This window comes from Orcinus orca, chromosome 3, assembly GCF_937001465.1.
Source record: "Orcinus orca chromosome 3, mOrcOrc1.1, whole genome shotgun sequence".
Taxonomy (NCBI): Eukaryota; Metazoa; Chordata; class Mammalia; order Artiodactyla; family Delphinidae; genus Orcinus; species Orcinus orca.
The window spans coordinates 129896753-129910842 of NC_064561.1; the positions used below are offsets into that span (position 1 = coordinate 129896753).

Genomic DNA, 14090 nt, shown 5'->3' on the forward strand with positions numbered 1-14090 from the left:
TCTACAAGGATTACCTCACTCTTCACACATCTCAATCAGACAGGTTCTCATATAAAAGGTGAAAAAATAAAGGCATGGAAAGATTAAGTAACTTGCAAGATTCAGTCACTGAAAAGTGGCAGAGCCAGGATTTTCTCTCAGGAAGTCTCATTCCAAATTAACTTTGAAAGGTAAAGTGGCAAACCACGTAAATAAATCAGCTTTTGTCTCAGATATATAAATATATATGGTGACACATTCATAGTGGTGTGTGTATGCATGTGTACATACATAATTTTATTACACTGTCTCAATAAAAAAATCGTAAGTGGAGATAGGTATATACCAATTTTAAGTTAAAATGTTTAGTTTAATTTCATTTCATGAACAATTAAGAAGAAGTTAGTCACCTATATAACACCATAAGAGTGTATATTTTCCAGTTACCTGTTGAAGAAGAAAACTGGAGGCTGTTTATTGCACTTCTGATATCACCAGAACATCCTTGACAGAGCAATTCTAGAGAAGTTTTATCAGGGACAACAATCTTTCCTCCATCCTAAAATGAAAAAATTAAAATTAAAAAAGCTATTTTCTAAGCAAAAAACAAACAAAACCACCTATTTTCTAAACTTAATGGAAGTATAATAGAATCTTTCCAATTTGAATGCTAAAAAGCCTACATGTTAAACGACAGTCTGCTTATGAAGGTACAAGTGTCAATGACATCACAGTTTAAGGTAAAATTTCAAGGTTATAAAATATCATTTTACTTGGACTAGGTTATATTTTGAAGTTCTCTCTCTTTTACTATATACATACATATATACAAATATAGATAAACACACACACTCACACACATATGCATAAATACGATATATCACCTATCACACCCTTGGTAGATCAAGTATAAGACAAGAAAAACTTATCCTCTCTTCCCCCTCAGAAACTCCTAATAGTTTACTGACAACATAACTTAAGCTGAATTCATGTGATTGTTCATAGATGATCCCATTTCAGCTCTTGACAGAAAAACAGTACTGTGCTATGATCTTCAATATATTTTTAACTTTATTAACTAAAGCTGTTTCAAAAGTTCTTTATGAAAGTTATCCTTTTGCTCTACAGATCCCAACTTTCTAACATGTGTTAACATTTTAGGAGGAGCCTTTCCAGACCACTTTTTGTGCACACGTATCTGTAAGTAAATATAGTATCTGTAAGTATATTCAGAGTTAGTTTTTTAAATATAAGTGGGATCATATCATATGTATTATTCTATGAATTAATACCATTCTTTGTGATCTTTCTATGTTAGTACCTTTAAGTCTATATAATTTTTTAAAAAATGTTATGGGTAGACAGTAATTTAACTAGTATTTCCCCCAATGAAGGGACATTTACATTGTTTCCACTTTTTTACTATTCCAGACCTATATATATACTATATATACAGCTGACCCTTGAATAATGTGGGGTTAGGGACATCAGCCCTCCCCTCACAGTCAAAAATCCAAGTGTAACTTATAGTTTTCCCTCTGTAGCCGTGGTTCTGCATCCTCGGATTCAACCAATCATGGATCAGGTAGTACTGCAGTATTCACTACTGAAAGAAATGCACATATATGTGGCCCATGCAGCTCAAACCCATGTTGCTCAAGGGTCAACTGTATACCTTTGCCAACATGCATGAACATTTCTGTAGAAGCAGAGGGCCCTTCAAAGTGTCTGTAACATTTACCAGTTTTATTTTTCCTAGCAATGGTAAGTGAGAGTGTTCATTTTTCCATATCTTTGGCAACCCTGTATATAAATCTTAAATTTTTTGTGCTCTGATATGTGAAAAATGTTACCTGGTTTAAATATGAATTTCTCTGATTACTATGTAGGGCTGAACACCTCTCATGTTTACTATCCATTTGTATTTCTTTGTGTACTGGCTTCTGTTCTTAGCCTTTTTTTTCTTGTAGGCATATTTTTATGTATTCAGGTATCAGTGGGGCTTCCCTGGTGGCGCATTAGTTAAGAATCCGTCTGCCAGTGCAGGGACACAGGTGCGAGCCCTGGTCTGGGAAGATCCCACATGCTGCGGAACAGCTAAGCCCGTGCGCCGCAGCTACTGAGCCTGAGCTCTAGAGCCTGCAAGCCACAACTACTGAAGCCTGTGCTCTAGAGCCTGTGCTCCGCAACAAGAGAAGCCACTGCAATAAGTCCACGCACCGCAATGAACAGTAGCTCCCACTTGCCGCAAGTAGAGAAAGTCCGCACATGGCAATGAAGACCCAACACAGCCAAAAGTAAAATGAATAAAAAATAAAAATATATATTCAGGTATTAGTGCCTTTCTGTTAAAAAACTGCAAATATTTTCTTTCATTCTCATGCTCGTCTTTTATCTTTACCATGCCTTCTGTCATTTACTAAGTTTTCCATTTTTTTTGAAGTAAATCCATGGCTTTTAGGTTTTGTTTCTTGCTTAGAAGACTTTCCCCCAACCCAAAGTATTTTTTCCTAATACTCTTCTAATTTTTGTATTTAAATCTTTAATCAAGGTTTAAATTATTTTTGTGCATAGTATGAACTAAAGAGGCAACCTTATGTTTTCCTATATGAATATCCAATTGTTCCAACACCAGTTGTTAGCCATAATAATCTACTCTCCTTCCCCAGTGATGTAAAATGCCATTTCCATTATATAAAAAATTCCCATTTACACATACTGATCTATTTCTGTGCTGTCTTCTCATTTTATTCTTCCATTTGTCTATTACTGTGCTAATACCACACTGCTGTACTTCCTAGAGTTTCATCATATTATGTTCCAATACCTAGACAGCAAGTCTCTCTTCATCACTCTTTTACAAAATTTTCTTGCTCATGCCTTCTCTTCCAGATTAACTTTATTTTTATTGGGAATACGTTTACCTTAAAAATTGTTTTGAGAGGAGTACTTGTTTTTGAAAAATTCTAGATATGGATTACTTGCCAGTAAGGAAATATAATTTGAAATCATAATCCTTGGCAGCTGAAGAAAATACTATGGATGTTAATTACTGTGAACATGGCAAATATGGCTAAGATGTATGATCAGCAGTTCCTTCCACACTTTACATACCTAATGATATCAGAAAAGACTAAAGATCTTTCTTCCTATGAATACAGAGAAACATTTAGACTTAAAGAAAAACACTTAAGATATTCAACACTCTTTCTTATTATAACTCATTCACTTAAGACGTCAACACTCTTCCCTAATATAATTAACTAAGCTACAGAATACCAGAGATTAAACTCTCCTTTAAATCTTCTTATACTATCATTATCATCCTTGGAGACTCCAGACAGTATCATAATATTTGATTTTCTTTTTGATTTATATTTACATGTAAATATTGTGCTTGTTGCTGCTCCTTTTATGTAACATATCAATGATGATATCAAAAGTATACTAGTTCTAAAATTCTTGCTGGTCAACTATTTAAGGTAAAGCACATTAACCACATGACAAAGAAGTTATGGTATCTCCTTTTACTAACTTGCTAGAGTAAATGCCATTTGCAATTTAATGACTTAAGCTAAAAAGAAGTTGTGAGTAATGTGATACAGTAGTATGATGCTGACTATTTTTATTTCTTCAATGTTTAATAAATATTTAAATATAGTTTATAATTATCATGCTTATAGTAGAAAACAGAGATTTTTTTTCAAAAAGACAATAAAAAAATCACAAGTCATCCTACCATCCAGAATAACACCCAGCATTTTTATGTATTTCTTTTAGTATGTATAGGTTTATGTATATATGTGCATTGTGTTGTCATTGACAACTGTATGTTTTGTTCTAGCACAGTGAATTGGAGTCAGAACAAAACTTAAACTCATCTGATACTTAATAGTCATGGAATATTATTCGAGTTATTTCCCTCCAAAGTTCAGCTTCCTTACCTATAAAATGGGGATAATTCTATATGGTTGTGGTGAGGGTTTAATAAGATCAGGTATGTAAAATTACTTTGCATAGGGCTTGACAGATATATCAAGGGCTGGAAACATCATTTCTATTGTTAGAATTATCATATAACTTCACATCTTGTTATTTTTAACTTGACATTAAATTGTATTTCCCCATGTCACTGAATATTTTCAAAACGCTAATTAATGACATAATAGTTCACCACAGTAACTGCTCCCTCTATTCCTGGACTCAGGGTGTTTCTAATATTTCACTATTAATACTTGTACTTATTCAGCTAGGTGCTCTACATGCATACATTATTCTGTTTAATCCTCAAAAATAACCTCTCCCTTGGAGACTTCCCTCAGTTCCTGCGATCCAGCATTCCAAATATATTATGATGTAAGATCCAGTTGATTTATAGCAGTAGAACCATGCTACTTGGAGTAGAAGTTTCATCAATTTATTTTAACATCATCTTGATTTGAAAGATAGAAAAGAGATAGAAAAAAATGATGCGTTAAAAGTAACAGCTATGGGACTTCCCTGTGGCGCAGTGGTTAAGAATCTGTCTGCCAATGCAGGGGACACAGGTGCAAGCCCTGGTCTGGGAAGATCCCACATGCCGCGGAACAACTAAGCCCATGCACCACAACTACTGAGCCCGTGCTCTAGAGCCCGCAAGCCACAACTACTGAGCCCGCGTGCCACAACTATTGAAGCCCGCGCGCCTAGAGCCCGTGCTCTGCAACAGGAGAGGCCACCGCAACGAGAGGTCCATGCACCGCAACGAAGAGTAACCCCTGCTGGCCGCAATTAGAGAAAGCCTCCATGCAGCAACGAAGACCCAAAGCAGCCAAATAAATAAATAAATAAATAAATAAATAAATAAATAAATAAATAAAATTTATGGGGGAAAAAGTAACAGCTATTTCAGGGACTTTGCTGATGGCATAGTGGATAAGACCCTGTGCTCCCAATGCAGGGGGCCTGGGTTCAATCCTTGGTCAGGGAACTAGATTCCACATGCATGCCGCAACTAAGAGTTCACATGCCACAACTAAGGAGCCTGCCTGCCGTAACTAAGACCCTGCGCAACCAAATTAAAAAAAAGAAGAAAAAAAAAAACTAACAGCTATTTCAGAACAATGTTAGTATACTTAACACTATTGAACTGGATGGTTAAAAATGGTTAAGATATTTCTAATACATAATACAGCTAATAATACTGTATTACATATTTGAAAGTTGCTAAGAGAAAAAAATCTTAAATGTTCTCACCACAAAAAAGAAATGGTAATTACATGACATGATGGAGGTGTTAGATAACCTATGGTGGTAATCATTTTTCATTACATAAGTTTATCAAATCAATGCGTCATAAACCTACTTAAGTTTAAACTTACTTAAACTTACATGATGTTATATGTCAGTTATATCTCAATAAAGCTGGAATAAAATGGTTAAGATGTTAAATTTTATGATATTTTTTTATCAAAATAAAAAATATATTAAATCTTTAAAAAGTGACAAGACAAAAGTAGAGTTGGACTGTTGCTGACTAATGGATGTAGATGCCAGAAAACAGCTTCTTGATAACAGATACAATTTAAAACACTAAGCCAAGCAAAGGGAAATTTACCTCAATGTGAAAAAGAAAACTAAGTTTAAAAGTAGAAAAAGGTTAAGGATTTTTAAAATTAGTATTTCCTACATTTTCTAAAATGACGTGCTTTATGAGTGTAATTAAAATTTTTTAATTTTAAAAACTGAAATAGTTTGTGTCTCTAACTCCTCAAGTTTATATAATACTACTTAAGTTTGGCTTTCTATAATTACAATGTAAGATTCAAATTAATCAGTTCTTAAAAGACTTACCTTATTAGCTTCTTTTGTCACTATTCGATTAAGAAACTTCATCATAATTGTTGGTGCCACAGGGTTGAAACTGTGAAAGTTTTACAAAGAAAGATAGTGGTTATGTGATTAATTTAAAAATACAGTATGTATATGAAATTTTAAGCAGAAATTTCATTCTTACCTAATATTTGATATAGCACACTCTTCCTGAATTTCTTTGGGAAACAGTAACCTTTGATTATTACCTCCACTGAGACTGTCAGAGATTATAAATATTAGAGGACATCGACCAATCTGCACGTACTTCCTAAAATAACAAAAGACAGCAAGCAAGGTTGAAATTTAAACCACCTGCCATTTAATCTGGAGTTTTAAAAAAGTTCACTGAAACTCACCTCAGAACTTCATGTAATGTATGAGAATCTCGATAAAACTGGTTAGGTAAATCCTACCAAAAACAAAGGAGAAACATTAGCTCAGTTTTATTCCCATGTAAATTTATTTTCAGATTTATATTTACCAAAACAGGAGAAATGTTATCTATTCAATGTACTGTAACCAGAACTGTTGTAGAAAGGGAGACATCAAATAGCTGATGTCCTAAATAGTAATACACATCAATGGGATTTTGATAGCAAATTCCTTAGGATCACTACAGATTATAATATTTTTACTAAGACGTCACTTTCTAAATATTTTTTGCCTTTCTATACGTAGGCCATTAAATTTTTAAAGTTCATTAACCTATAGCTACTCTATCCAAGTTTACTGCAAGAAACTTTAGGTTTCTTCTATTGCACAAAGCCTTTATGTTATATTTTACCAGTACTAATACTATGGAGAGAGTAAATGTCATTATCACATAAAATATATCTTACAATTGTTTACTCAATAGTTATAGCAGAATTTCAAAAGCTGTCCTTACTTCAACTAGAATTATCTTCTTATCAGTTCTCAGATCATCTCCAAGCATTTGTAGTTTGTTATATTTTGTCGCTCTTAGTAGAAACTCTTTAAAAACTGCTATCTGAGACTGATAAGGAAATACATGGAAGCTTGATTCTGAAAGGAAACATATTTAACACTTTTATTTTCAACCAATTATATACACATCAATATTATACATATGTACGTAATATAGATATACATTAATGAATACATTTACATATACATGAATGAGCACACAATATTGTAGACTCGTTTTCAATTAGGCAAAACAGTTCAAATTTAAAATATTCATTTCAGAAGACAAAAGTCACTATGAACAACAGTAACTTTTCTGTACCAATGAATGTAATATGGAGTTAACTGATTTCAGAACACAGCTGTTAGTATAAAAGTCATACAATTGGTAAAAATATTTATGACTCTGCCTACACATTGAAGATTCTCCCAATTAGTGCATGACTATAAATGAGCTGTTTTCAATAATCGTAAGTTTTGGGCTTCCCTGGTGGCAGTGGTTAAGAATCCGCCTGCCAATGCAGGGGACACGGGTTCGAGCCCTGGTCCGGGAAGAGATCCCACATGCCGCAGAGCAACTAAGCCCGTGAGCCGCACCTACTGAAGTCTGAGTGCCTAGAGCCTGCGCTCTGCAAGAGAAGCCACCGCAACGAGAAGCCCATGCACCACAATGAAGAGTAGCCCCCACTCTCCACAACTAGAGAAAGCCCATGCGCAGCAACAAAGACCCAATGCAGCCAAAAATAAAAAATAAATAAAATAAATAAATCTATTTAAAAAATAATAAGTTTTAATGACAAAAAGAGAATGACTGATTAGTGAATTTGGGAATAAGGGAAGAAATATTTTATACAGAAGACTGTAAATAAAGACTTCCTAACAGGATAGAGAGCCCAGAGATAAACCCACGCACATATGGTCACCTTATCTTTGATAAAGGAAGCAGGAATGTACAGTGGAGAAAGGACAGCCTCTTCAATAAGTGGTGCTGGGAAAACTGGACAGGTACATGTAAAAGTATGAGATTAGATCACTCCCTAACACCATACACAAAAATAAGCTCAAAATGGATTAAAGACCTAAATGTAAGGCCAGAAACTATCAAACTCTTAGAGGAAAACATAGGCAGAACACTCTATGACATAAATCACAGCAAGATGCTTTTTGACCCACCTCCTAGAGAAATGGAAATAAAAACAAAAATAAACAAATGGGACCTAATGAAATTTCAAAGCTTTTGCACAGCAAAGGAAACCATAAACAAGACCAAAAGACAACCCTCAGAATGGGAGAAAATATTTGCAAATGAAGCAACTGACAAAGGATTAATCTCCAAAATTTACAAGCAGCTCATGCAGCTCAATAACAAAAAAACAAACAACCCAATCCAAAAATGGGCAGAAGACCTAAATAGACATTTCTCCAAAGATATACAGACTGCCAACAAACACATGAAAGATTGCTCAACTTCATTAATCATTAGAGAAATGCAAATCAAAACTACAATGAGATATCATCTCACTCACACCAGTCAGAATGGCCATCATCAAAAAATCTAGAAATAATAAATGCTGGAGAGGGTGTGGAGAAAAGGGAACACTCTTGCACTGCTGGTGGGAATGTGAATTGGTACAGCCACTATGGAGAACAGTATGGAGGTTCCTTAAAAAACTACAAGTAGAACTACCATATGACCCAGCAATACCACTACTGGGCATATACCCTGAGAAAACCATAATTCAGAAAGAGTCATGTACCAAAATGTTCATTGCAGCTCTATTTACAATAGCCCAGAGATGAAAACAACCTAAGTGTCCATCATCGGATGAATGGATAAAGAAGATGTGGCACATACATACAATGGAATATTACTCAGCCATAAAAAGAAACGAAATTGAGCTATTTGTAATGAGGTGGATAGACCTAGAGTCTGTCATACAGAGTGAAGTAAGTCAGAAAGAGAAAGACAAATACCATATGCTAACACATATATATGGAATTTAAGAAAAAAAAATGTCATGAAGAACCTAGGGGTAAGACAGGAATAAAGACACAGACCTACTAGAGAACGACTTGAGGATATGGGGAGGGGGAAGGGTAAAAAAAAAAAAAAAAAAAAAACAAGACTTCCTAGGGACTTCCCTGGTGGTCCAGTGGTTAAGAATCTGCCTTCCAATGCAGCAGACATGGGTTCAATCCCTGGTCGGGGAACTAAGATCCCACATGCCGCGGGGCAACTAAGCCCGCACGCTGCAACTACTGAGCCCACGTGCCACAATTAGAGAAAACTGTGCACTGCAATAAAGACCCAACGCAGCCAAAAAAAAAAAAAACCCGACTTCCAAGATTGTCAAAAGTAATGTTACTGTTAGAAAGCAGTAAAATTTCCAAGAGTATGGGATACTATGAGCATAAGGGTATTGTAAGGCCAGCAGGTCCGGGGAAGGGCCCAGGGAGCCAGATGGAACCCCCGCCAAAGTGGCTGATGCAACCAACACCTGACATTGCCACACCACTCGGCCCGGTCTTCCCGCTCCCCGAGGGGCGGAACCAACGGCTCTGAGGCCGATGCAACCGACACCTGACATTGCCACAGCACCCGAGAGATTACCAAAAAAGGGCTGCTTCACACAGCAAGCACCTCCCCTGCGTCCACCCCTATAAATTTTGTTCGTGCCCACACCCAGGCGCGACTTCTCTGGCCCCTTTCTCTCGGACTAGTGAACCTCGCCCAGGAGCATTCCCAAATAAAGCTTGTTTAAGCTCTCCTCCGTTTTTGGTGCCGTTCCTTACAGGTATGCATACTAAAGATACAGTACGCACAGAGAATATTAAAGAAGAGCCTGAAGAAAGAATTTTGAGGAATACTGCACATTAGAATATAATCATCCTTCTACAGAACCCCTTGCACTTCAAAATGGCCTAGAAGATTTGGATACCCCTAGCTTAGTTACCTAAAGCAGCAGTAAGACAGATATGAAAGTTAAAAATGATCGTGCTGGAGTTTATGAGCATATATGTGAAGTTATATCATACTATGTCTTTAAATTGATACTATCATTATTTTTGGATGTTTGTCTTAACGCCCCTTTTTGAATTCCAAAGACCATCTTTGCCTTATACTTTGATTTGATTCTAAGAGGTCTGATCTAAACTCTTGTTTGGAGGCAAGTTACTTTAATATATTTTAAGGCTTGATTTACACTTAAACAAAGAGTTCATTTATACAGCCAGAGCCTGGGAAAAAAGTACATAAATAATGCAAACTGATTAGCTTGTTATCTAACAAAACAGTTAAAACATTTAATCCTTAAAAACATCCCACTCTCCTTTGCTGGAGGGACCCTTCCTTCTCCTAAAATTACTTCTCTCTGAACCTAGGAAGTATGTGAGAAAATGCACACATATAGTTTCATCTGATTGCTACTCTGACTTTGTGAAGCAGTTGGTAGTGGGCAAATGCCAGTCTAGTGTAGAGGTGGCAATATATACCTTCCTCTCAAAAACATATACCCTGGGACTTCCCTGGTGGCACAGTGGTTAACAATCCACCTGCCAATGCAGGGGACATGGGTTTGAGCCCTGGTCCAGGAAGATCCCACATGCCACGGAGCACCTAAGCCCGTGTGCCACAACTACTGAAGCCTGCGTGCCACAACTACTGAAGCCCGCATGCCTAGAGCGCGTGCTCTGCAACAAGATAAGCCACTGCAGTGAGAAGCCCATGCATGGCAACGAAGAGTAGCCCCTGCTTGCTGCAACTAGAGAAAGCCCGCGCACAGCAACGAAGACCCAATGCAGCCAAATATAAATAAATAAATTTAAAAAACAAACAAACAAACAAAAGAACCCATATACCCAATAGGATCTTAGAAATCTTAAAGATATAGATGGGGGGCTTGTTACAAACCTCCTGTAAACCAGACTTTCCCCAGTATTTCCACTACCTTCAGAGTAAACCTTACCAGGGTTAAATATCTCCTTGAAATCATCTTTTTGGAATTGTGGTAAAACTGGATTAATCCACTCTTGTACTTGAATACCATGCTCCTTTGATAGTATTTTTATAGTTGTTGTTTTTCCACATCCAGGGGGTCCTGTTATTAATAAAATAGATCCACCCTAAAACCAAATATAAACATGAATAAAAAATCAAAATCATTGGAATGCTAGAATATTATGTATGAATATTCTTTTTAAATATTTATTACCTCTACAGATATTTACTGAATGTCAGGTATAAGCAGACTAAATTTCACGATGCTAGCTGTAATAAACCAGCTTTAGATAAGAGAATCTTATTTCCTGAACTTCTAAGCATAGTTTCTGATAATTCCTCAATTCTTGCATTATGTTCCTCCCAAGGACTACTCAGTAGCCAAATTAAAACAATTTCAGCTAGATTAAAGAGGTAATGTCTAAAACAAGTATTTTTAGGGGTTACCTGAACTCATAAAATTCAATCTTAATACAGACCTCTCTTTGGATTATATACTTCAATATTATATAAGTATAATATTCTTATGGAAAAACCTCAGTTTAGATATCAGATTCTTTAAGAAATGTATATTAAGGGCTTCCCTGGTGGCATAGTGGTTGAGAGTCCGCCTGCCGATGCAGGGGACACGGGTTCATGCCCCGGTCCAGGAAGATCCCACATGCCGCGGAGCGGCTGGGCCCATGAGCCATGGCCGCTGGGCCTGCGCGTCCAGAGCCTGTGCTCCGCAACAGGAAAGGCCACAACAGTGAGAGGACCGCGTACCGCAAAAATTAAAAAAAAAGAAAGAAATGTATATTAAGAAACATATTACCAGGAACAGGACTCTAAAGACAGACTAGAGGATGCAGCTCCCAGTAACATTCCCTCATTCAGTAAATCTGATAAAAAAAAGTTAAAACTGAAAAATTATCAGGGGAAGATGCCCTACGTATAATGGTGGGCTGCAATCCTTGCTCATTTGTTTACTTTTATTAACTACAGTAAATAAGGGCCTGTATACTTGGACCTAGAGAAGAGCCAGTTACACTTTAATTTTATTATTTATTTATTTATTTTTTGGTCATGCTGTGCAGTGAAGGTGAAGGCAACTGTTCTAGATTTTAAAAGCCCTAAGAGATAGAACAATCAAATGTAATGGGTGGTCCTTGATTAGATACTGGTTGTAACAAACCAGATATAAAAGACAACTGGAAAAATGTGAATATGAACAGAGCATTAGATAACATTAGAGAATTAAATGCCAAACATTTATAATTTACATTAAAATACTCATGGGTGAAAATGATGAGTATTTTTACAGGTACATGAATATTCACTTACTATCCTATTTTTTATGTTTCAAGAATCTCAAAATTAAAAAAGTTTAAAAAGAGAGAGAGAGAATATTCTAGCTTGGGGGCCAAGGGTAATTATGGAATTAGGAAGTGAAAGAAAAAACATAAGTGTAGGATGAATGACTATTTTAGGTTATATTTAATACAAAAACTAATATGTAATTTGCCTGCTTGCTTTAGTGTGAGATAATCTGATATGCTAAATATATTAGCCCCCTAATGGTTTACTATGCTTTATATATAAGAGGGAAAAAGAGGTACAAGTCAAGGGGAAAACACAAAGTCTCTTGAGTCTTTTAATGACGAAGAAGTAGTAAGGTCAGACAGCTTTCTACTGCAGGTGATCTGGACTTATGAGAAAGTCAACATGAAAGTTTTTAACTTCTTATAACCAACCAGAGAAACATTTGAGGCCAAATATTTTTAAACACATTTCTTATTTAGTTACCTGTTTGCGCTGCCTTTCTAAGACTTCAGCTTTTAACCAGGTTTCAACTTCTTCAATTTTCTTTTTATGCACAGCAAGTTCATGCTAAAATTTTCAAGTTTAAAATAAAACATTTTAACTCAAAATTTTTTGATACATCAGCACAGGTTAATCTAAACATTTTTAATGAAAAAAACTAGAAACAAGTAACATGATATAGTAATAAAAAGGTCCTTTTGATTATACTTAATTCAATTCTTTATACTGATATGGAAAAATTCTATTCTTAAACTGACCCCAATATATGAAAATTTGAGGCACATATGCAATTATAAAATATTTTAAAATCCTGTTATACATTTTGGGAAGGGAATAAATAGGGAGGGGTATTACATTTAGCAAAACATTAAATGGATCAAGTCTATGTTGGGGGTTAAATTAAATCGAAGACAAATAACCAATGGTATACCTTCTGAATAACTGTTGGGAAAATTTGAGACTTGGAATATAAAAAACCTAGAAATTATTATTTTTTTTCTAATTTATTTAGGCAGAAAGATTTTTATGAATATCTGAAAATGCACATCCCTCTCCTTCCTGAAAGTAAATCACGTAGACTTGTTTGTATGCCATTTATTACCTGCGTTTCTGGTTTGTATTTATCCACCCATGGTTCATTTTCTGACAGATATTCTTTTGAATTTTCTAGATCATAAATCTGCTTCGAGGAAGATAGGTTTCCTCTTTTTCTAGCTGGAAATTTGCTACTTTCTACTGTGGAAGGCACCTTTTTTCTTCTAAGGCTTGAGTTATTCACACCTAATGATGTGGCAGTAATAGTAGAGATGCTTGTAGTCTCTGAAAAATCATCAAATGATGAGTCTACCCAGTTTGTTATCTGAAAAAAGAAACCATGTAAACACTATTACATTTTTTTTTGCATCTATTCCCTATATAACTAAACAACTCTATTAAAAAAATTCTTACACTTGTAACATTTAAAATAAAAATCTCACAAATTAGCTCTTTAAATAAAATTGACTCTGTATTAGTCATTTTTCTACTTTACAATAAGCATAGATGTATACTTATCTACTTGACCATGGTAATGATGGATGTCATATAAATGAATATAGAATACAAACTTAATTCTTTTTATTAATTATAATCTTCCCAGAATAAAGATTAGACTGATACTTTAAAAACTCATTTGTAGCTCTGAAACACAAATATTAAAATTACCTACCAAAAAAAGAAGTAAAACAGAATAAAGAAAAAAAGGCATTATTTTAACCATGTAGAGCAGTAAGAAAAGTAACACTTCTGCCTTGACCAGGTTAATACATTCACAAACTAAGAACCATTTTATACATTCAAATAATCCCTACCAGCTTTAAGATATGTGAAGATAGGTCTAAGAATACTGACACTATGAATAGTTTGTAATTATGACTTGATTATATTTTTCTTCAGTTCATGAAGCAACTAATATGTTTATGAAAGGGAGGCAGGCTTTCCAGGGAGGGTTGTCAGATTTGTTTAGGAAAACGAGTACTAGTTTAATAGAGCAGGA

General features: G+C 35.3%; 1 protein-coding gene across 6 annotated transcripts in view; it reads right to left on the reverse strand.

The window, feature by feature from the left end:
* The window catches only part of RAD17 (RAD17 checkpoint clamp loader component), a 31701-nt gene that overhangs the window by 14933 nt on the left and 2678 nt on the right, over positions 1 to 14090 (reverse strand). For all 6 annotated transcript variants that reach the window (XM_033429947.2, XM_033429949.2, XM_004270779.3 and 3 more), the window contains 8 exons: positions 13158 to 13415; positions 12539 to 12622; positions 10722 to 10878; positions 6719 to 6855; positions 6189 to 6241; positions 5975 to 6100; positions 5812 to 5881; positions 427 to 538 (listed from right to left, as the gene is read on the reverse strand). In XM_033429947.2, coding sequence (XP_033285838.1) covers positions 427 to 538; positions 5812 to 5881; positions 5975 to 6100; positions 6189 to 6241; positions 6719 to 6855; positions 10722 to 10878; positions 12539 to 12622; positions 13158 to 13415 — 997 coding nt within the window. The remainder of the gene's footprint in view (positions 1 to 426; positions 539 to 5811; positions 5882 to 5974; positions 6101 to 6188; positions 6242 to 6718; positions 6856 to 10721; positions 10879 to 12538; positions 12623 to 13157; positions 13416 to 14090) is intronic.